Source organism: Manacus vitellinus, unplaced genomic scaffold, assembly GCF_001715985.3.
Source record: "Manacus vitellinus isolate BGI_N305 unplaced genomic scaffold, ASM171598v3 scaffold_6_pilon, whole genome shotgun sequence".
Taxonomy (NCBI): Eukaryota; Metazoa; Chordata; class Aves; order Passeriformes; family Pipridae; genus Manacus; species Manacus vitellinus.
This window is the reverse complement of record NW_021940750.1, coordinates 6,277,646-6,300,020: the sequence shown is the minus strand read 5'-3', so window position 1 is coordinate 6,300,020 and position 22,375 is coordinate 6,277,646. Positions and strand designations below refer to the sequence as shown.

The 22,375-nt window shown below is 38.5% G+C and overlaps 1 protein-coding gene across 1 annotated transcript; it reads right to left on the bottom strand.

Moving 5' to 3' along the window:
- Positions 1-2,466: 2,466 nt before the first annotated feature.
- On the bottom strand, positions 2,467-22,285 carry LOC103760911 (photoreceptor outer segment membrane glycoprotein 2). Its single transcript, XM_018082956.2, has 6 exons — positions 21,874-22,285; positions 19,630-19,801; positions 13,358-13,455; positions 8,872-9,540; positions 5,067-5,313; positions 2,467-3,642 (listed from the first exon to the last, which is right to left on the bottom strand). The coding sequence occupies exons 4-6, from the start codon at positions 9,450-9,452 to the stop codon at positions 3,376-3,378; spliced, it is 1,095 nt and encodes a 364-aa protein (XP_017938445.1). The 5' UTR covers positions 9,453-9,540; positions 13,358-13,455; positions 19,630-19,801; positions 21,874-22,285; the 3' UTR covers positions 2,467-3,375.
- Positions 22,286-22,375: the final 90 nt, after the last annotated feature.

Here is a 22,375-nt window from a genome sequence, read left to right as displayed (position 1 = left end):
GGGTACAAGCGTTGAGATGCAGGCCTAGAGCTCAGAGAGAGCTCATCCCAATGTACCAGAGTTCCTGCTTGAGCTGTGTTCAGTGTTCATTTTAACAAAACCCTAAATGTGCTACATTTTTATATTTCTTGCTAATTATTTTTTCTTTACGATCAATGTAGAGTGTTTTCAGTGGTAATCAGAAAGCTTTAGAGTATTGTAATTGCAATTTCTATAGAAGCTATCATAGTGCCTTCACCAGAAACTGAACATTACAGTGTTTATCTTATTTTGTTTTAATTAAGAACTTGATAAAGAAAATAGTTTTATGCATAGATGAATGCCCTACTCTGGAAGTTGCTGTATCGTTATTAATTCTGACTGGATTAAGCATTAATAATAAGTAGGATAAGAAGTGTCCCTCAAGTTGTATTTATTTCTGTATCTGAGCATATGCCCTGGCTTAAAGGCTTGACTCGCTAATGCCATCTTTGTCTTTAACAATTACAGAGAATTAAGGTGGAGTCAGTGCTGCTGCCTGAGCTTGTTGTCTTGATCCAGTGGCTGTGATGTTAAATACTGCAGGAAATCCCAACTATTGTGACAGGTGCTGTAAAGGAAGCTGGATGTATATCAAGGTGCACTTCCACATTCTGGGGAAACCAATAAATACAAAGCAAAGAAGAAAGCATTTATTAAGAAAAGTAAATTTTATCCTGATTACTGTGAAATGAGCTATCATCTTTTTGTAATGTGTCTATATTGGTGGAGACTCTGAATGCCTAGACAGGATAGGAATCAACAATTTAATGACTTAAGTAATCACTGGTAATAGGCCAGACAAGGACTGTTCCCTGTGAAATGTATTCTGAAACTCAGTTAATTTCAAAAGCAACCACATTCCACTGCTGCAGTTTCTGGCAGTTGGCTGAGAGAGAAGGTTAACTTGCTAAATGCTAACTAGTCTTTTAGAGTAAAATGTGTTTTCTTCATATGCAAGTAAATGAGCTTGTGTGGGGGCCAGGGAAGATGTGTAGCTGGACACTTACACCTCTGTTCTTCATGATAATGTTTTACATCAAATACCGCTTGACATTTCTGTGTCTTTAAAGAGATGCTCAGGCTGGATGATCCGTTCACTCTTCCTTCCAAATCTGTCTTGACAAATCCGTCAACTAGAAAGTTATCAAAGGAGTAAGTTCACTGTTCTTGTAATTCTGCAAGTTAAGACTTGACCAAGAGATTTTTAAGTGGTGCAAAATGTCCGTTGTCATCTGTTTCTACAGTTAAATGTGTTTTGCCATTAGGAAATATGGAAATGTTTCCTAAAATACAAAGTAAGATTTTCTTTCTTTATGCTCTGATATCCTGATTTACAACCATTTTCATCACGCTGAACCATTCCTCTCTTTTTTAATTGTTGAAAGCATTTTATTTTTTAGAATTTGCATATTCTTAGATCTCTTGATTCAATTTTTTCCTAATTAAAAAAAACTCTACAGGAGTAATTTCTGGTTTTCTCTGAATTATTTCTGATTATCTTACAGCTTTTGGTTATTGAGATCTGTTTTTCCAAATGTAGATCAACTGGAATTGTTTTGAGGAAGTGACTGCTATTGACTGACACATGGCACTTTGCATACTTACCTGAAGAAATATACTGCATTTAAAAAAACCCCATATGCTATTGGGAAATTTGATTAATTTGCAGTATATGACTGTCCTTTTCCTTGATCTCTCAAGGAAACTGTATTAATTCTTTTCCAGTCTGTATCAACTAATTATAGAGCAGCTGGTAAGTATTTTTGGCTCTCGGAAGTAGCTGAGGGAATTATGCACCAGTTAATTTTTAATTCCACACTGAGCAAAGTGATTGCAATGAAGACTAGAAATATAGAAACATAGGTAAATGCAATGCAAAGGGAAGAGTTAATGGCTCTTGTGGAAGGTAGTCTCAGCTTACAAACCTAGTTCTTTGAAGGAATTTTAACATACTTAAGTATAGGCCTCAGATGTTAAGCAGTGAAGCAGTTGCATTTGAAATTATGATCATGCATATAGCCTGCTTGAATTGCACTACAGATCATTACATTCCACAATTTATTTACAATATATCCTTACGGTATAATCCTTGCATTTTCTAGTGTTACAGAATACAACAGTTGTTAGGTAAAGGAATTTTTACTGTTACTTCTTCACAATTTCAAAAGCAGGAATAGTTCTGCTTTGAATATCCCAGTGATATATCTTCTTTTACTTGACTATCCACAAAGAATGCACTCACAGCAGTAACAAGTAAAATACTTTATTTTGTCTTTTAACCTCTATTTTGTATCGATATGTTTTTCCTCCTTACTACTAATGATGAATTAGTGTCATAACTAATGTAACTACAAGTGTCTTGGGCATTGAAGGCTTTCACTCCAAGCATTAATAAAGTTCCTGAGCTCTGTTCTAGGAGTGTGATGGGAGAGCTGTCAGTCTGACTTTGCCTTCATTGATTTCACATAGTCCCTTATCTTCCTGCCCCTGCATCAATGTAAGTACTTTTGAAATGAGGAGCTTGTAAGTATCTAGCATCATCAGTGTTTGTTTTAGGGGAAGTATCTACTTGTTTTTAAACTAGGGCTATCACATGCTACTTGGAATTTCAGATATCCTTGCAGGAGCTGTCAGTTCCTTAAGCAGAGAACTCCTTTCAGCAGTACCCTTTGACTTACAGGGAGGTGTGGCAGCTGGCTTTGCCTAGACTATGGAGGGGGAAAAATGAAGACACACTTCAGACTTTTTGGGAAATATAAATGAAATACATTACAGTAACTTTCACTGCCTTCAGTTTCATCTAGCTAGTAGGTTCTCTTAGAAGGGCTGCAATGTAGGTACATTTCAGCTAAAAGTTCTCCTCTCCTATCTTGGACTAACAGAGCTTTCATTTCAGTTTTTCTCTTTTTTTGTAAAGAATCTTATCAAGTGTAATAATTTCTTTGGGAATTTCCATTGCTGGGATTTCTGTAGGTGTAATGACAGTAAGGACAAACTTTGGTACATATTAGACTAATGTGTATGTTAGTAGATGTGGACTCATCCTCTCTGGAACATTTGCTTGTGCATAGTGATTACTCTGGCATGTTCAGACCATGACAGAATTCTGTAGGTAAAGAGAGAAAGTGGGAAAAATTCCAAAAGTTTTGTGCGGTGTTGAAAATCAGGGATTTCACAAGTAAAAATGCATCCATCCAAAGAAGTATCAGCAGTTTTGGAGCTGTCACCAGTCTGTGGTTTGTTCAATTGTCTTCATTTTTTTTCCTTTTTTACCCCACCAGTGAAAAATCTGGTAACTGTAGTACTGTAATACAGCAAAGCTAAACTTGTGATGTTGTTCCTTCAAAGGTTTGCCTACCTAGCTGCAGGGATAGATTTTGTTGAAACATTGGTTTTGCCACAGTCTGTGTTTTGAACATTAATGTTAGGGTCATTCATGCCTGATACAGTGGAGATCTGGTTGGCTTTGCCGAGGTTCTTAATGATACTGATGTTGTATTTGGCAGTTTCCACAAAACTGTTTTCTAGTAACCAACCATCTGATTCACCCTCCAGATCTCCGAGCAGAAGGACATTCTTCATGGCTGTTTGTAGGTACCGAACACCAACAAGTACACAGAGCTGTAAGAAATAGTTAGGGGTTAAACAGCAAGTTGAAATCACAGCCTCAAGCCTACCACTAAGTCAGCTTTCTGACTTGTGTGTTTACAGGCCTCATAACTAGTATTGAGTAAAGCAAACAAACTCTGTCTGAGCAATATATCTAACCACTTTCCCAGTTAATTGCATTTTTTTAGAAAGAAAAATACAAGGGAGAGATGGATTGATTCTCTCTTCGTTCTTCAGGTAACAATCCCCCTTGCATGTTACTAGCATAAAAATACCTAGAATTACTTGGGAACCCTGCAGCCTCAGAGACTGCAACTAATTGATGTAGAATGGATGATCAATTAGTGGAACCATCAGCCACTGGGAAAAAAAAAAGTACTATGTTAATTTCCATGGATTTTTTCCCCACTGACCTTGATTAAATCAATAGTTCCTCCAAGGAGGTTTAATCATTCATATGTAAGCCATATGTATCCTACATGCCAAGGTATGAAAATTAAAAAGGATAGCCTATAGCAGAGGCTCAAGTATAAGTTTTGGAAAAAGCCCTGCTGTCATAGTTTCTGTCACAATCAAGATCAGTGTGCCCAGATTGTCAATATTTAAGGGAGCACAGAGAGCCAGTTCTCAGGTTTTTTCACATGCTGCTAAAGGCCTGTTATTTCTGGCACCACCACCAAGCACTGCTTGAGGACTGTGAACTATTTTAATTACAGTCCTAATATTTATGTAATGGAGCAGTAATGAGAAAACTAAAACTTATTAAAAAGATGAGAAAACTCTGTTGTAGCCTGTGCCACTGGGGGTCCTTTACTTGTGGATGACAACATCCAGACAACTCTCTTAACAGACATTAGCAGGAAGACTGCACCTTTCCAGGGGTGTATGCTTCCCTGTGATGTGCTTATTTTGATTGCATTATCAGCAGCATAATCAGTGCCATATTTGCAAGTACTGTTTATATGGTGAATATATAATGTAAAAAGGAGGCTTTGAGATATTAATACTTATGCTCAATTTTAACTATAAACAAAATTTTTCTATTAAGCCAAAGACCTGCTTGCATTTTGTATATTCTTTGCTAAAACTGAGTTAAAACTACCCCCAGACCTTCTCATGTAATTTCCTTGCAGTTGTGTGAGTGCATATATCGTCTTGTATCTGATCCAGTAGTGCTTCAGTGAAGAAAATATGTTGTATTCTATTGAAAAAGCTCTGTAAAAATACAGAATGATATACGTAATTCCTGATAGTCCTCAAATTCAATGAAATTTGCTTCTGCTTTGTGGACTTTGGGAAAGTCCTGTACTAAAGGAAGTCCTGCAACATTCCTGAAGTGCCTGTGGACTTTGGTTGCTGAGGCACTTTTAATGTTACACTATATTTGTTTCCAAGACTCTGATTAATCTGACACAGACCATTTTTGTGAGACTTACCTCAAACAACCAAATAAGCAATGCTGCAATGCCAATCGATCGCATAATAGTGGTGTAGTAATCCAGCAGGGCCTCTCGGCACCCCTTCACCCAGATATTGAGCTCCTCCGTCAGAAAATCATAGTTGTAGTGAGCACTGTTGTTGGTCAGCTGGTACTGGATGCAGGGCCGTGGGGAGCTGGGGTTGCAGCAGCTGAAGGGTACTCCATCCACCAGGAACTTCCCATCAACATTGCTCTTTAGACGGCTGCAGCAGGACAGAAATTATAAAAGTCGCATCAGCAGCAGGCGGTGCCTGTGATTTCAGCAAAAGAAGTAATGCAAGTCTGCTGCAATGTAGGCCTCTCCAATGTAAGAAAAGGAAAATGGGGATATATTTTCAAGTGGAAAAGTTGCTTACTACAGGAAAATGGAATTTTTAATGGTCTACATTTAAGTATAAGCACCTCACCTGATTTGTGGTACTGTGCCACAAGACATGAGTTCAGTGTTCATGGAGATGTTGCCTTTTTAGGTATCTTTGTGCTGAAAATACTAAAGACAATTTCTGAAGGTGTTTAGCTTGGTGGAACTCTAATGGAAGTTATGTCCCTGCAAATCCTGTTTCACTACTTCTGCATGGATTTTCAATTCAGTCATTGCTTAGGAGAGAACCTAATACAAGAATAACTTTGCATACCATGAGAACCACTGGAAATTGTCTGCTGGCCTCTCATCACTGTACCCATTGCAATGGCTAGTTCAGCACATATTCTGAAACTAATTCACAAGCGAGTTTCTGCTTCTTCAAACTATACTTTTTGTAACTTTAAAAATAGTATTGATTGCTAAAAATTATTCCTTTCCCTCCCCCATAAGATCAGGAGGAAAACATGTGGAGAAAGAGGAAAGATAAAATAGGAATAAGAAAAAAAATGGAAATGGGATTGGAAGAGAACACAGTCTCAAATTAATCATGATTTTCTGGGACAGTTAAATGAATCTGTGATATCTGTTTTCCTTGTATTACCTTCTCTTTAGCATGAAGTCTTCAGTATTTTCAGCACAAGGATACTGCTTGGAAACAGAAGTCCACACAATGACTTCTAGTTAAAGAGAAGTACTTTCAAATGTAACATAAGCTTCTAGGAAGCTCAGTATTTGTGGCAGTGCTTTGATGGCAAGATAATTGCCTTTATTTTATTGCTGTGAGCCTGCTACATACAACCTCCTATCCCTCCCCCCCCTCCATTTTTCTTCTTTCCTCAATTTTTCCTTTTTTTTTTACCCCCTCCTTTTTTTTCCTCCCCTCTTTTTTCCTTTGTTTCTCCTCATCCTTTTTCTCTTTTTTATGTGGGTGATGGTGTGTGTTTTGTTTTGTTTAAGGTACTCTCAAAACCATCTTTCTCAAAGATCTTTCCAAATAAGTCAGCAAGTGCATCTGCCATTTCCCACCTAGGAGTGGGATAGGCATGAATTCCTCTCCATTTTTAAGTGTAGCTCTTCACTTTGTGGCCATCATATTTCTGGTAATGGCAGCAGAATGAAACCAATGCAAAGAACCCAAATAATGCACTGAAACTATACTGAAGTGTGTGAGCCGTGTCATGGGCACAGGCAAAACCATGTGCTGAAAGGGAAATAAGGAATGGAGCCAGAGAGGCACAAAATGGAAAACTTGAATGCTGGAGGAGAAAAGAAGACTCAGAGGGAGGAGAGGAAGACTGGCACATTATGAAAGGAAAGCTTGTATCTGCTTCAGGAAAATGCCCTTTGTATTTTAGGGCTTTATGTATGTTTAATGACCCAGATACGGTACAGCATCTAAAATGGATAAAATACAATCTCTTAAACTGGGTCTTAATCTTTTCTTTTGATCCCAAGCATCAATTCAACTTTTTTTTTATTATTCTTCCTACCATACGTTATAAAGGGGAATCTTTCTAATGCCAACAGCATCAGTTTCCAGACTTGGGCTATGTCCTCCTGTGATTGTGTTTTCTCTGTCAGTGGCAAATTAAAGAATGTTGGTACTGTTAGAAGGTAAGACCTCAGTGACTGAGCTGAGTGTGTGAGGCATTCACTGCTGTTTGTTGTTGCAATTCAAAGTTGTTATGGTATTGTCAAGCAAAAATTTACTTTTAAGACTGAAAAAAAAGATGACTTTCACCTAACAAAAGCAATAACAGGATTGTACTGCTGTAACCTGCCTCATCTTCCGACCATTCCCATTGTCTGTCTCCATGCCTTGTCACATTGAGGTGTTGGCAGTGGAGCTATAGGAGAGAGGGGAGGGAAGAGGGTCATGAGGAAAGGTGAAAAGTTCAGTTTTACAGAGGTTACAGGTAAGTGGACAGTATGTCAGTTCTCAGCTGCTTTGCTTCTTAATCTACCAACCGACATACAGTACAGGTTGAAACCAAAAAACAGTTTGATTCCTTCTCCATCCTTTCTGAACATTACCAGCTGGGCTTTGCTTCCAATGATTTCACATTAATTAAATGTTTCACTGCCAGACTTTTAGAAATCATGGTATAATGTGGTTATGCAGCACCAACTTGCATTCTGGCAATCCAGATGAAATTAACCAATTTATACACAGCAAAAAAAGTTCTGAAATTACTTCTCTCACACACATTTCACTGTCACCTTCTGCCAAAGTGGGACAAAAATTAACTGACAGTGTATTCTCAAAAAAATTTGCAGAGCACAGGTGACCCTGCAGAAGAAAACAGTTTAGTTAAGACCCTGGATAAAACATTACTGTTTCTGCATGCCTCACAGAAATAAAAGGCAGTATATTTTACTTTTGAACCTCACAATAAGATACTACTTTCAGTTCTTTGTTGTCATGTCACTTTTCAGTGGGGAACCAGGATTGAAAAAGTCTCGGGGTCAGTCTGTTCTATGTGATACTTCCTAACTTCTCTCTTGAGAACACTTGTAAATCTTGTTTTATTTCCACAGACAACTGTCTTATGCACGCTGATAACCTCTTATCTGTATTCTCCTAGGTCCTGCACTCTGGCATATTTGCAACTCTGTATATACACTTTGCTATGATAGCAGTTTCAAGTTGCAAATTCTGATAAAATAAGATCTTTGGCCTCCCTTACTCTGCCTTTATTGTCACCTATTTTTGAGTTCAAAAAAACAAAGCACTTGACAAATGCCAGTCAAACTCTTTGTGTTTGTCTTTCCAAGGAATACAAAGCTACTACACTCCTGTCAGTGAGGACTTTTTTCAGCTTTAGAAGAATTATTACATACTAAATTGTCTTCTTACATAAATTTTAATTGTTACTTTTTCTATCTGTAAGTATTACCAGACTCTTCTTTTTGAACATATAATTCCACAGTTGCTACATCATGTGAAGCACTACCACCAAAAAAAAAAAAAAAAGGCTTTTTCTCCTTTTTTATTCAGTGTACGTCCTGTTTGGCACTTTCTCACATGTGAACATACAGATTTGAACTTGGCTTTGCAGAATCTAATACCTTGAAGGAGAAAGTTCTTTCAGTGTTTAGGATTGACCGTGCAATCCTTTTTTTCTTTCCATTATCAGCTCACTGCAACTGAAATTAAATTTTTGAGGTAGCTAACTCACCACATAAAAAAAGGGAAAGGTACATCTTTGCTTTGCTTGGCATCCCTAAAAGGTTAGCAAAAGGCAGCTTTTGATTGTGCATGTTGGTAGCGTATTTTGCGAGTAATGTGGTCATTCTGCAGTTTTTTGATTAAGATACAAAGATCCAGTAAAAAGACTTTGCCTTCTTGAATGAATTTTTCTCCTAGAATTTTTTGTTATGACTAGTAAATACTTACTCTTGAACCTCCTTAGAAGCCATATTCAGATAACGAGCAGATACCCACTGAATTTCAAACCAGTCTCTAAAGCCATTGTTTCCACAGCAGTGGAATCCAATTTGTAACAAATCCACTGTTTTCTTTAAGAAACATCGTCCAGGAATGTCTGTGTCTTTATAGAACTTAATAGCATCCCTCAGTCCCAGGTAGAGAGACTCTTCCAGCTCATTCTTCATGGTGTAGCACATGAGAGCACCCACCAGGATGCAGAAGGTAAAACAGAAGGTACATACGATATATGGCAGCATAACAAGTTTCCATCGAGAGAACTTGTTGGCATCTGAGCAGTCATAGCAGATTTTTCCACCCAGAAAGTTGATGATACATGCTATGACCCCCACAGAGATCAGCATGTTGGGGACAGAGTTAATGTCCCCTTTTGCCATCACTTCATTGCGCTTCTTGATCTCTATTTTCAGAAAGAGGCCAAGACTGAAGAGAATGATCCCGCTCACTACAGAAACCCAGTTGAGTATCCATAAGATCTGGGCCAGTTTGTCCCTCTTAGTTTTGGTGAATTTTACTTTGAGGACAGCCATAGTCAGATCAGCATTAGGAAAAGAAGCGTAGGTCAAGGGAAGCTCGTAAGCTGATTACGGGCATGTGTCCAAGGCAGGCAGTAGCAATCTGAAGGAGAGAGAGAGAGAGAGAGAGAGAGAGATTACCGTCTGTTTGACCAGATATTTATAGAGACCAGAGAACTTCCTGTGCAGCCTCACGCACTCTCAGTCCTGCCCAGGGAGTGTCCCAGTGAAATTTATTGCTTAAATTTCATACACTTAAAAAAAAAATGAAATTCTAAGGACCAACTAGAGCAATTGAAAACAAGTGAACAGTACAACCAATGACTCTAGATTTCTGTGGATTTTTGTCAAGGGTAATTTTCTGTGCAGGCCTTCTGATGTCTAGAGGTGAGCTGGGCTGCTGGCTTTCCTTCCAGAACACTCACAGTGTTTTTTCCCTTGAACTTGTTGCCTGTATTTTCTTGATAATTATAGGTATTTATTATTCTTAGATTACTGTATTATTGCCAGGTTTGTGTTAAAAAGTTAAATAAGCAGGACAAACACAAATATATACAGCACAATCACATAAGCCTTGTTTCCCTATAGAAAAAAATGCGAAAGTAACACCAGAAACACAGTATCCTATGAGTAGTTTTAGTAATTTCATTTATTATGTGCAGTAAAATGGGATTTTGCTAGCAAAAAGCAAGTATTATCCCTACACGTACAGTACTAAGATATGATCACTCTGGCAAAAAAATGCAGGGGGAAAATTACTGCAGTTATCAACAGAGACAAAATGTTATACAAATAGTTAAACGATCAATGACTGTGCTGGTTTTCTGGAAAAGATTATCAAAATTTTATTAAGTGTTATGACCTGAATATATTTTTGGTGAACATCCTCCACTGCATTTTTCCACTTCATCTGGCATAAAAGCACTACCATTTTTATGTGAAATAACAAATCACCCTACAAAAAAAAGCAGAACATCTTCACACGTTAAGAAAAAAATCAGTGTAGGATGTTCTATTTTTTCTCTATCTGATAGACCCCCCTTTCTTTCTGGAAGTTCTTATTAAAAAACAGTTCTTGGAATAGCATGATATATTAAATAAGGCCTATTTAATCTTCAGGGAATCTCCATTACTGTCTTAACCTCTGCTCCTGCAGCTGAAGTTCTTTCTCTTTGTCTTGAGAACTGTGACAATCACACCTTAATCCAACCCTCCTACCACCGATCATAGACTGGTTTTCTTTCTGAGCCCCTCATATTCCAGTCAGAATCCTAAATGTCATTCCCACATGGAATGGGATGAATGTTGATTGTGATCACAGTGTGATAATCATGTCAATGAGAGACACCTCTGTGCAAACAAGTCCAGAGAATAGTCATTTATAAAACTACAACACTTTCTTCACACCATTCTTCTACAGTATCTTTCAGACCTTATTTGAACATGCTCTGCTGGCACAGAATTAAGCCCCCATATGAATTCAGCTGACAGCCTGCCCGATAAGCCTGGAGACAGTATCTTTGATTGCTTCACCAGTTAAGCAGTTCGTGACTTGACCTTATATAGCTGTAGATGACAGCTGCTAATAGGTTTATTTGCCCCTGATACTCAGGTCTCGGAGCTCACAACAGAGAGAATCTGTTTTGAAATTCCCTGACTGCTGCTATGCAGTTCATGTGCCGTGGCCAGCATATATGAATGAATACATCACACACTGTTGGCTTCTAAGAAATATATGTATGTACTTGCAAGATGTGTCTCAATTGTTAGGCACACACGTCACTGAAAACACCCTACTTGCCAAACATATTTTGCTTTAACATTTCAACAGAAGTTGTAAACAGTTTTACCTTTAATTAAAATTCATCTGCTCAAGAGGCATTGTTGATTCTGGAAGCTGTAAATTTCACAGAATCACAGAACATCCTAAGTTGTAAGGGACCCAAGCTGGATCATCGAGTCACACTCCTGGCTCTGCACAGGACACCTCAACAATCCACCCAGGTATCTGAGAGCACTGTCCAAATGCCCCTTGAGCTTTGGCAGGCTTGGGGCCATGATTACTTCAGAGAAGGCACCAGCTTGTCCAAGCTCAGGGAGGGTCCCTGTGGCATAAGGGGAGACTGAGGCTCAAGTGTAAACCTGAGTTTAGCAGACCATTATCCTCCTTCAGGGGAAAGTTTTAGCTGTTCATTACTGCAAGCTGGGAAGCTTTTTAATTTGAGACTTTCTGTCATATTCTAACCATAGAGAAATTTGAAGCTGAATTCCATAAGCAGGGGTACATTTCATTCTCACGTAGCTATTCTGATGTAGCTCCCTCCCCCATTTTCAGATGCCTAAAATTAAAAAACCCAAAATTCTGTTCAAGAGAAGCTCTCCTAGTAATTCCTTGCCTCCAGTAATTCTCGTATGGTTTTTCCAGATTCCTTGGTGCAATTTTAGTATTGTTGTAAGACCAGATTTCATGAAATATTCGTATTCATCTAACAGAGGTACCCACCCCACAGTCCTCCAGCAGCATAAGATCATATGAGCTCTAGTGCCAGAGGAGGGGGGCAGAATGACTGGTTTTCATATGCAGTGACCACTTGTTGACTGATCCTGGCTGTCACTGATATACCTGGGATTGCACAAAGGATCTCTGGGACACACTCTGCTGCTCATGAAACTCTGAGTGCGTTGAGTCTGGGACAGAAGAACTAGTTACCCATTCCATTCCTGTATTCACAGCTTCTACATGGATATTTATCTTGAGGTTATTTTTACCTATGCTAACAGTTTACTGAATTAATTTCAGATAATGAGAAGACTCTCTTCCCATCATAATGAATTTTGTAAATACACCATAACATTTTTCTTTCCCTAACTGTTTAATGAAGTATTGAATAAATTTATTGCATAAGATGTTTTGCGACACTCATACAGCTGTGTTGTAGCATTTTTTGAGCACCAGGAAGAAAGTTCTTCCAGGTGAAAGAACTGAAGTGCAATTATCAGCTAAAAGTGTCAGTCTTGCTCTGCAACATGTATCTCTTCTTGTGTTTGGCAGCAGGTTACTGTAAAGCAAAAACCACTCCCAGCAGTTCAGTGGAATTAACACCTCTGTCAAAATTCTTAGAAACCTTTGCAGAGAAGCAACTCCAGAGTTATGAATCACAGACACACAGGAATTTTTTCCCCTGGCTATGGGAGAGCAAACTGGATTTTATTCTATAAAGGAGAAATATTTCTTTCAACAGAAGAAGCCAAATAAATGTGTGAATTTCTCCCCAATATCAATATTGTTCTCAAGCTTTTCTTGCCTAACTCACTTTAAACACAGCTTCCATCACCATACAGTAGCCTTTTGCTTCCAAGATGCTACCTACCTATTCCTTGGCTATCAAATTCCCCTAACTACACAGAACATGACATAGCACAGATATTTACTTGTTAATAACATTTACTTATTAGATAAAAATTTTCCAAAGAAATTTGGCTTCAATTTTGCCATAAACAAATCACATCTTATTTTACTGATTTTGCTAAAATCTGCCATTTTAGGTAAACACACATTGCTATTTGTGACACTGTAAAAGAAACTACTAACCTGCTTCAGAGGACTGAATAGGAACTTGAAACTGGTAACTTCATGAATACAAGGAAGAAAATACCTGAATCAGACATCCTGAGGATGATGGAAATACTGATTTCCTGATGTCTCTGGTTGTCCTGTCTTCACACTGACTCACCAATGGAGACAGAGAAAAAGAGTTCAACTCTCCTGCCCATGCTAATCTGTCTTTCATCTCTAATCGTAGCTAAGAGATTTATTTCAGGGTTCTTATGCCACCAGGTTAAATCCTGCAAAACAGGCCAATTAACTGAGTGTGGACTGAGATCTCATCAACAAAATGTTTTATAGGAACTTCTTTTACCTTTTTACCCCTCCGGAGGTAAACAGTGACAGAGACTGTTCTTCAGTACCTGTTAATGTCTTCAATAGTTCTTAACTTGTTCTTAACAATAAATATGCCTTCAAAAGAGAGAAAATGAGAATAATGAAACTTTGTGATTCTGTGGGAAGGGAAGATCTATCTTAGGGAATCATCATTTACATTCAGTATTAAATGCCTTACCCATCATTCCATATTTTGTTGCTTTGGATGGAATTGTCCATCCTCTTGTGTATTGAATGCAACTGTGTGCAAGAAAGGAATTCAAGTAACCAAGAGCAATTGGATCATCCTGTATGACTCACAGTAGATTCTGGTTTGGGAAGCTTTCCAGGTTCAAGAACAATCTAGTAGAAACCTCTGTTCCTAGACTCTTATCTAGCTCTATTTATTCCAAGCCAGAATCAAATGCAAAAGCATTTCTGAGCCCAACACATAGGAATTTATGGGATGGACGTGGCTGGGTTGAACTGGCAACAGTAGTGGCAACAAGCTGAGTCTGCAGCAATGCTTGATCAAGTTAGTGGTGATGTCAGCCCCAGAACTGAATCACTAAGCAGTACCAGGTTTGGTCCATAGGGTCTATAACACATCGGCACAGCAGAGGGAGTTCGGTGAGCACAGCTGACTGCAAGGGACCTGCACCAAGCATTGTAATGTTTATGAATATTCTCAGAAGCATAAACTGTCCTCTCCCAGCTAACGATAAGCAGTAAAACAAAACCCTGATAATACTGTAATTCTAACTCTGTATTCTGGGAATACACCTGCTCACCTCGTTTAGGGTCTCATGTAAAGGTAGACACCCCTCTGCAGGCAGCAGTATTATCACACTTACTACTGGGGAAAGGTGAAAGATCAGCTATCAGTGCCACTCACTCTGTCAAAGTCTGGTGTAAAGCAGAGACTGGAGTATCTAGCTACAATATTCTAAAAATTAAAAACCAATTAAATCTTGTTCATTTGGCAGAAGCCATTTTATATATCACTGCATGGAAGAAGAGGCTTATAATTGTCAGCAACATTCTGTTGTGCCCATGTGGTGAAAATCCCCAAGGACATATTCCAACAGGATAAAGTCATACAGTGAAATTCTCCCCCTTTTCACTTTTTCTGATACAATCAAACTCATATCTAATATTTCCTACAAGCTCCATCCAACAATGCATTGTCCAGTACTGCATGGCAAACATACAGACCTGCTTCCTTGATGTGGGGAAGAAGTCCCTGGAGCCATAAAGGCCCAGTGTGCCTTTTGCTGGCAACTTTTGTTCAGAAAAATGTAATTTACCATAACTTCACCTTTTAAAAGAAAGTACTTGAAATAGGACTTCCAGCTTTCTAACTTGCTTATGTGCTATTGATTCAGAGCACACGTGATATATCTGGGACCTGTTGGATCTACTGCAGTTGGACCACACAAATGCTTGCATACAATCAAATATACCCCAACTGCATTGAATTATTCCTCTGCACATGAATCATTCATGCTTTGGACTTGCTGTACTTGTGCAAACCCCAAGGGAATATGTTAGATCTGTTCAAAAATGTACATTTATGTACAGATAACTCTATAGAAGCATATTTAACAGGTATAATGTATTCCTTGTGTACAGTACAAGTACAGAAGTGTACACATTTTGAGCTACTGTTCTGGCTGGGATGTGATATTTTAGAAATCTTGGACAAATGACTGAAGTTCTTTTCCATGTTCAGAAAAAGTTCACTTGTGAAAACTGCCCGCATCTGTGGAACTGCAGATGTATGTTGTCCCTAAGTATTAGAAAATGTTATTGCCTTAGTTACCTACCAGCAGAAAAATCCACCTTCCCTGTGGTTGCTTTGCAATACAAATCGAGTATTTGCATTCATGAAAGCAAGCAGGCAGGAGATGGCACTGCTGCTTTATGTAGGTTTTTTAAACAATACAGAGTAAGAAGCTTTTTTTTTTTAATTTGTGTTAAAGAGATTAGAGGTCATTCACAGAGCTAATGGAAGCTCAAGAATGCCTTATTTTAGGAAATTACCTAAATCCAATCTTAATGCAACTAGAGGTCAATGCTGCCTTTATATTTTGTTCCATCTCATATTGGAAAATGGTTTCAGATGCAAAGTTAATATCAAAAGCTGAATTATTCAGAAATTAGTTCTGTTTTATGGCAATCTATAATTAACCATGATGCATTTTCTTACAGACATGCTGAGAAGCCTGGGCACCACACAGTAGCATTTCGTAACTCTGCAGGAGTGGCTGCACATGTGGGGCTGACATCTATCACTGAGCGGTATAGAAAGAAATCACACACTTTCCTGCTCACAGTGGAGACTGCTGTGCTGTGGCTTTGGATCTGAAAGAGGTAAATCTAATACATGTTTGGCCAATTACTTACCTATTTAGTAACATTCATAAAGTCCACAAGCAAGAACAGATGTGTTACAAATCAGTGTGATGAAATAACTAGTTGGGATGACGCATGCTGCAAAGTTTAATTTTACACCTAGTTTCCAAAAATTAATTTTTTTTTTAATATTTGGATGGATTCTAATTTCATTATGTATTTAATGTAAATGGTAACTAATGATATGAGATTTTGGAGTACTGGACTAAAGCTGGAGGCACTCAGTGAGTCTGATGCAAGCAGGTACTATACGGCCTTTCTTTAACATGTCAGTGCTTCAGAGGACGAGTCCATATTCAGGAATAGATTCCCATGATATGTGTTAATGGGGAGGGAGCACGAACAACGGTATTCAGACCATCTGCTTTTTTTGGCTTCTGTAAAGTTGTGAACCACATGATAGATACTGAGAGACTAAAGTTATTAAGCAAATAGAAACAACTGGGTCTTTGCAGAACATTCATTTCTTAGTTACATTTCTGAACTTTTAGGGAAGGAAATATAGTGGTATTTAGATTATTATGGTTGTTTTAGTTAGATAGAGATACTTATGTTAAGTCAGAACATTTGAAATTCTTATGGAATTGCAGAATTGACAGACGGAATGTCAAAACTCAAAGGCAAGAAGTAATGGCAATAGACAATAATTTAAAAGAACCCAGTTTGTACATAAAAATGTACATTAGAATGACACAAAGCTTATTGAAAATTAAATCAGTTATATGTTTTTTCAACTACAGCTATACACTGTATTACAGTGCTGTACTATGTTGCACGAAAAATACAAATACTGTAACTGTAGCTCATTTAATTACCTGAAGAACATCACAGATTAAACAAATCAGAAAAAGAAGTACTACAATTTTCATTTTTCAGATGCTTAAAGGTTATAACAACATGAATGCTGAAGCCAGTCTCAAGTAAAAAGGAAATTTTAGCAGACCTGCATGAACTGCACTGCACATGTATGGCTAGTCTTTCAGGCTACTGTGTATTGCAGGAAACTCCATGTTGCTACCTGTCAAGCTGGCTCTGATTTCAATCCATAGAAGCTGTACTGTCCACAACCTCTGAGTCATCCACTCCTGACTCATGGTGAGTCATTACAAATGGAAAACTAAGGCATAGAAATTCACCTTAAAATCAGACCAGTAGTCTATAGTAAAGCTGGAAGTAAACCTGTATTTTAAATTGGTTGGTAACCTAAAACTTCCATCTTGGCTGTAACTTTTTTCCGAAGACTAGAATGCATTTTTACAACCTTATCCATGCAGCAATCTTCCTTTTCACCCTTGTACCTTATTCAATATGAATCTTACCCTTACAAGCCAGTTATCAGGAAGCTTTTTGCAGAATGGAATTATACACATATTATGAGGACTGGCAACAGAATTCCCCTTACATAATGAGCTAAAATTTCCTTTTTTAATTCCATATCTCATAGCATCAATACTTAGGTGCACTATATTACCAGTTGACCCTTCTTCCCCTAGCAAAGTAGTCAGATATACACTGTCACATTTCTCAGCAAAGAGACCTCCTATACTAATCAGGAACTCTCCCAATTCTCAGCTATTATAAACCTGATGTTGATGCTGTTTTTCATTCTCTAGAACATAATTTAAACTGAACAATATTACTCAGGACATCTTGTAGGGAATTTGAGATTCTTTTAGAAAAAAAAAAAAGACAGTTACCAAGAAAAAAAAAAAAGACTCACAGAGCTCCTGAAGCTCTCAAATTGACAAAAGCCATCACCTAGACTCAGTGCTCTTAGAGCTCTTCTAAAAAGATCCAAGATCCCTCTGTCCCTTCAGTGGTGACTTCATGCTTATTGACACTGTGTCTAGAAATCATGATTTGTGAAAAAAGACTGAAGGAACTCAGTTCCTTAGTGCAGAGAAGACTGATGGTGAGAGGTGAAAATAGCGTTCAAGTAATTTTAAAGGTAGTTGCACAGAGGAAGGGAGTAAATTCCTTTGGTGATAGGATATGAGGAGAATAACAGGTGAAATAATTCTTTTAGTGAGAATAGCAAAACAGTCCATGAAAAAGCTTGATTTCCATCAACAAAACAACTTTTATAACAGGTTCACAAACACTGGCCAGGAATGTTGTGGGGACAGTTGGTCCTTCCTTGGAAAAAGGGCTGAACTAGATGTGTCAAGGTCTATGATTTTTCATTTCCTATGAACTGGATAACTGTTTAAACATCCACAAAACTTGGTAAGTGCTTTCTTGTCTTTAATCAGTACTTCCTTTGCTCATTGACTTCTGCTAGAAATATGTTTACTTTTCTATTCTTCAGTGAGAACAGTTTCCATCTCCATTTATATATTAATTTTTAGTTACAGTTTTCAACAAATTCTAAAACTTGGTGGATGTTCATTTACTGACTAACCATCTCTATGAAATCTGTGCTTCCTGCTATCCTCCTTTTATTTTTTTATTTCTTTTTCTCTCTTCTCTGTCCTGACAATAATTTGGTTTCTGACTCTCTAAAAAGTTTTATGAGCTTTGTCTTCCACTTCTGTGGTCAACTAAGTAGAAATATTATTCAGAACTTCTGACTCATATAGAAATAAATAAATAACCCCAAGCCCCTGAAGTCCAGGCAAGGAAGTTCCAATAGAAGTGCTTGAAATCAATAAGTCTGTACTTTGCAGGATGAGTCATCTACTCCCATACATGTTTATTTGAAGAAAATAACTGTAGAGTTCAAGTGGTCTTGCACATTTTTAATCATCACCCTTCTCCATCAGCAGCCATGTGCATACATTTGTGTCAAGGTGTGGGTTTTAATTTTTAAAGATTCCTTGAAGAAACATTAGGTCATTTCTTTCAGACAAAAACCACTGATGAAAATTCTCACATCTCCCCCACCCCACAAGAAAGAAGATTTCCAGGAAAGCAAACTTATTTTTCCATTGCTATCCCTTATGAAACCTAAGGAAAGAGAAGTTGGAAGCAGTAGAAAATTGTGTTCCATTTAGAGACAATCCTGGAAATTCTGATCTAATTCTTCAAACAAGAAAGATATTAGAAGCTTGTATGTGAGTATATTCTCATTCTCTGATCTTTTTTAAAATAAAAAATCATAAAAGCTAGAGCTATCTCTAGTTGTGTCCAGAAATAGTTTGCTGTCACTTTGGTAATACAAGCTTGTTTCAATATTTTTTTTAAATTCAGACCAGTTCTATTTATTGCCTCAATATGTGATTTAATACTTACTATATTTAATCTTAATAAATTATGCATAATATTTAAAATGATAAAATATTATTATTAAATATTGAAGCTATATTAAACATGTAAGAACATCTTTACAGGACTGGGGATTATTTTTCGTACAGTCAAACTTCTCAGCAAGTCATATTCCCATGCATATGCCATGCACATACCAGCACATTAAATTTTTTTGTTCACATCTTTCCATAGGAACTACGTGGTTATAATAAAGTTTGGTCACGTAAGCCTTTGGCTTGGAATTTGGAGTAATTTCTCACAGTAATCCCCCTCCTCTCTAACTTCAGAGTTCTGGTGTGCAGTACCTTTCTTCTCCTTGCAGTTTACAGCCAAGTTAGACATTTAGTTTTGAACTGAGACAAGACAGTTTGTGTTGTGGTTTAACCCCAGCTGGCAACTAAGTCCCACCCATGCAGCTGCTCACTCACTCCCCCACCTCTGCCCCAGTAAGCAAAAAAGTGGAAAAAAAAGGTAAACCCCGTGGATTGAGATAGGAACAATTTAATAATTGAAACAGAATATAAAAGATAGTAATAATTTGACACTACTACTAATTTTAATGAAATACAGAGAGAGAAACAAAACGCAAGGCAAAAAAGTGATGCTCACCACTCGCTGACCGATATCCAGCCTGTCCCCCTGCAGCCACTGGAACCTCCTTCCCCATTTGTATACTGGGTATGATGTTCTATGGTATGGAATATCCCTTTGGACAGTTTGGGTCAGCTGTCCTGGCCATGTTCCCCTCCAGCTTTTTGTGCACCTCCTCACTGGCAGAGCACTGGAAACAGAAACATCCTTGATTTAGAGTAAGAACAACTTAAAAACAACTAAAACCTCAGTGTGTTGCCAACATTATTCTCATATTAAATCCAAAATACAGCACTGTACCGGCTACTAAAAAGAAAATTAACTCTATCCTGGCTGAAACCAGAACAGTTTGCTTTACTGATTTACTTTGCACCACCTGAGATACTTAAAAATCTCCAGAACAAACACAGAGGTGCCCATTTGCAGTGGTTTACTGCTGCTGATTAAAGGCTGCAAAAAGAGACACATTTTTACATTGAGACAGTCAATTACCACTAACAATGTACAAGCTGAATAAATGGCATAGGACAGGGTAACTTTGGCTCAGGGTAACTTCTTCCAAGGCAAATCAACACAATGCATCTAAGCTTAACTACATGTACTATCAAAAAAAAAAAAACCAAAACCCCAAATGCTAGAGTACCTCGATTTCATATTTCCATAGAAATTTTAATGTGCTGGTGGTTTTTTGGAGTTGGTTGGTTGGGGTTTTTTTGGTGTATGCTGAAGATATTCTGCCAGTTTGCACTGAGAGAGGAAATGCTGGTATCTGTTATATTTACCATCATCTCTGAACCAAAAATAGTAGAACAGAAAGCCTTGACACTCTTGGTGTATTTCTGGAGCAGTGAGTTAAAAAAGATTAGATCTTTTCTGTAAAGACCTCCTTCACATAAGTGGAAACAGATTTTCCTTTTGAAAAGGCTCAGTCTTAGTTTAATTTTTTCCCTGCTTGACTTTCATTCGAACCATTCAGGTTTTGTCTAGTTATGAAAAGTGCATGGTAATTTGGGAACTAACAGATCACTATAACTAACTGATGATGAAGGGAAAGGCTATTTGTTCTTTTAAAGCTTGCAGTGTGCATGCTGACTTACAGTATGCTAAGAAGACCTGTACTGATGTGATTTCCATGATAATGTGCATGTCAGTGTGATTGTATTAGATAACGATTTAACTTGTGAAGTTCCAAAGGTATCAGAGAAACTATGCCCCTTGGACCTGCAATGATAAACAGGTAAACAGACAAACCAGATAAACAAGTTTGTTAAGGCCTTCCATTCTCTTTAATTGAATCAGAAAATTTTCCTGAAGAATTGTACACCTCAGGCAACATGTCAGTTATTGGGAGAACAATAAAGTACTCTTTACAAATGGATTCATATTCATGACCCCCTCATTACATTTACCACATTACATCTAAGAGCTGGTTAGGGCATTCATCTACGCTCAATTATAATCTGGGAGGAAAAGTACTGCCTACTTTGGAGTGAATGTGAAAAAATTATTTGTTTAGTGCATAAGAAGAACAAGTATGAGGAGCAGGCTATCCTAGAATAACTGTCACCTTTGCAAGGCATTTAAGACAGCTTTGGAAAAAATATGTAGCTCCGGGAGAATATTTTCCAACTGAGAAATTGTAAGTGCCTTTCAAAGGTAAGCAGAACTCATAACTACATTTTATTATTGAATAAAAAATGTATTGAAAAAACCCCCAAACCAAACCAAAAAACAACTCTCTCCACCTCTTGCCACTAACACTAGTTTGTTTCCATTCAGTGAATGGAAACATTTTATCGGCTTTCTTACTAACCACTTCATTGTTACGATGCATTATACAATCTGCATTCACCATATATAAAGAAATACATGCTTATCACCAGTGCTTATCCACACCACTACAACTGGTGGCCCACTGCTCGAGGCAGTTCACTTTGTGAATGAAGAAGCATCTGGCTGAAGCTGGCACTGAGCAAGTCCCAACTGTCTGGGTTCCCTGTTAGGTTTGGTTCACAGCTCCCACTTCTGGGTAGCTCACTTGTAAACTACAAGCACTAAGATCTTCCTATTCCTAAAGCAGCAGTAGGAGATACTGTTTTCTAACCTCGCTCTTTAACTATGATCTCCTTGTGATGAATGAAGAAAGGGCTTAAATTATTCACATTATCATCTTATCCGGCTGAGAGTAGGGCAATAAAAGCACTTTTTTTTTTCCCTTAAGGAAACCTCACATGAGGGGAAGACTACCGTGTGTTCACTCACTTCATACAAGTTGCTGTGACCACAGCCAATCTGTCCTTCCCCTTTCCCACAGAACAGGCCCCTCCTGGCTGCTGGTCTGCCAGATGGATGCAGGCTCTGGGGTGACACTGTGGCCCTGCAGTCGCATCCTGTCGGCTGTTGTGCGATGACGGCACGATGGCATCCACTGAGGAACGCCCGCTCCATGTCTTCACGGGGCTGCAGAGTCCTGCCTGCAGCGAGCAGTCACCTGTGAGAACGGGAAGCCTTCCCTTCCAAGGCCGTACTCACCCAGGCATGGGACACATTCAGCGTTTCCCACTGTCACCGCTCGGAGCCCAGGGCTGACAGCTGCGCTGTGCCCCCGGGGCAGCGCTGGACCCCGCAGGGCGCAGAGGGCCCTGAGGCGACCCTCCCGCCTCCGCCTCCCAAGCCTCTCCCTCCTCAGCCCTTCTCGCCCCAGCGGAGGCCAGGCAGGACCTGTGGCCGTCAGGCCTCGGGCACCCCGCCCAGGTGCGGACAG

What these genes read in the sequence shown, in the direction of transcription:
- LOC103760911 (XM_018082956.2), bottom strand. Translation starts at nt 9,452, where the DNA reads ATGGCTGTCCTCAAAGTAAAATTCACCAAAACTAAGAGGGACAAACTG. An exon ending in GCTTCTAAGGAGGTTCAAGA is followed by an intron (nt 5,314 to 8,871) that starts GTAAGTATTTAC and finishes GTCCTGCTGCAG; the next exon opens with CCGTCTAAAGAGCAATGTTG. An exon ending in TGCTTATTTGGTTGTTTGAG is followed by an intron (nt 3,643 to 5,066) that starts GTAAGTCTCACA and finishes TATTTCTTACAG; the next exon opens with CTCTGTGTACTTGTTGGTGT.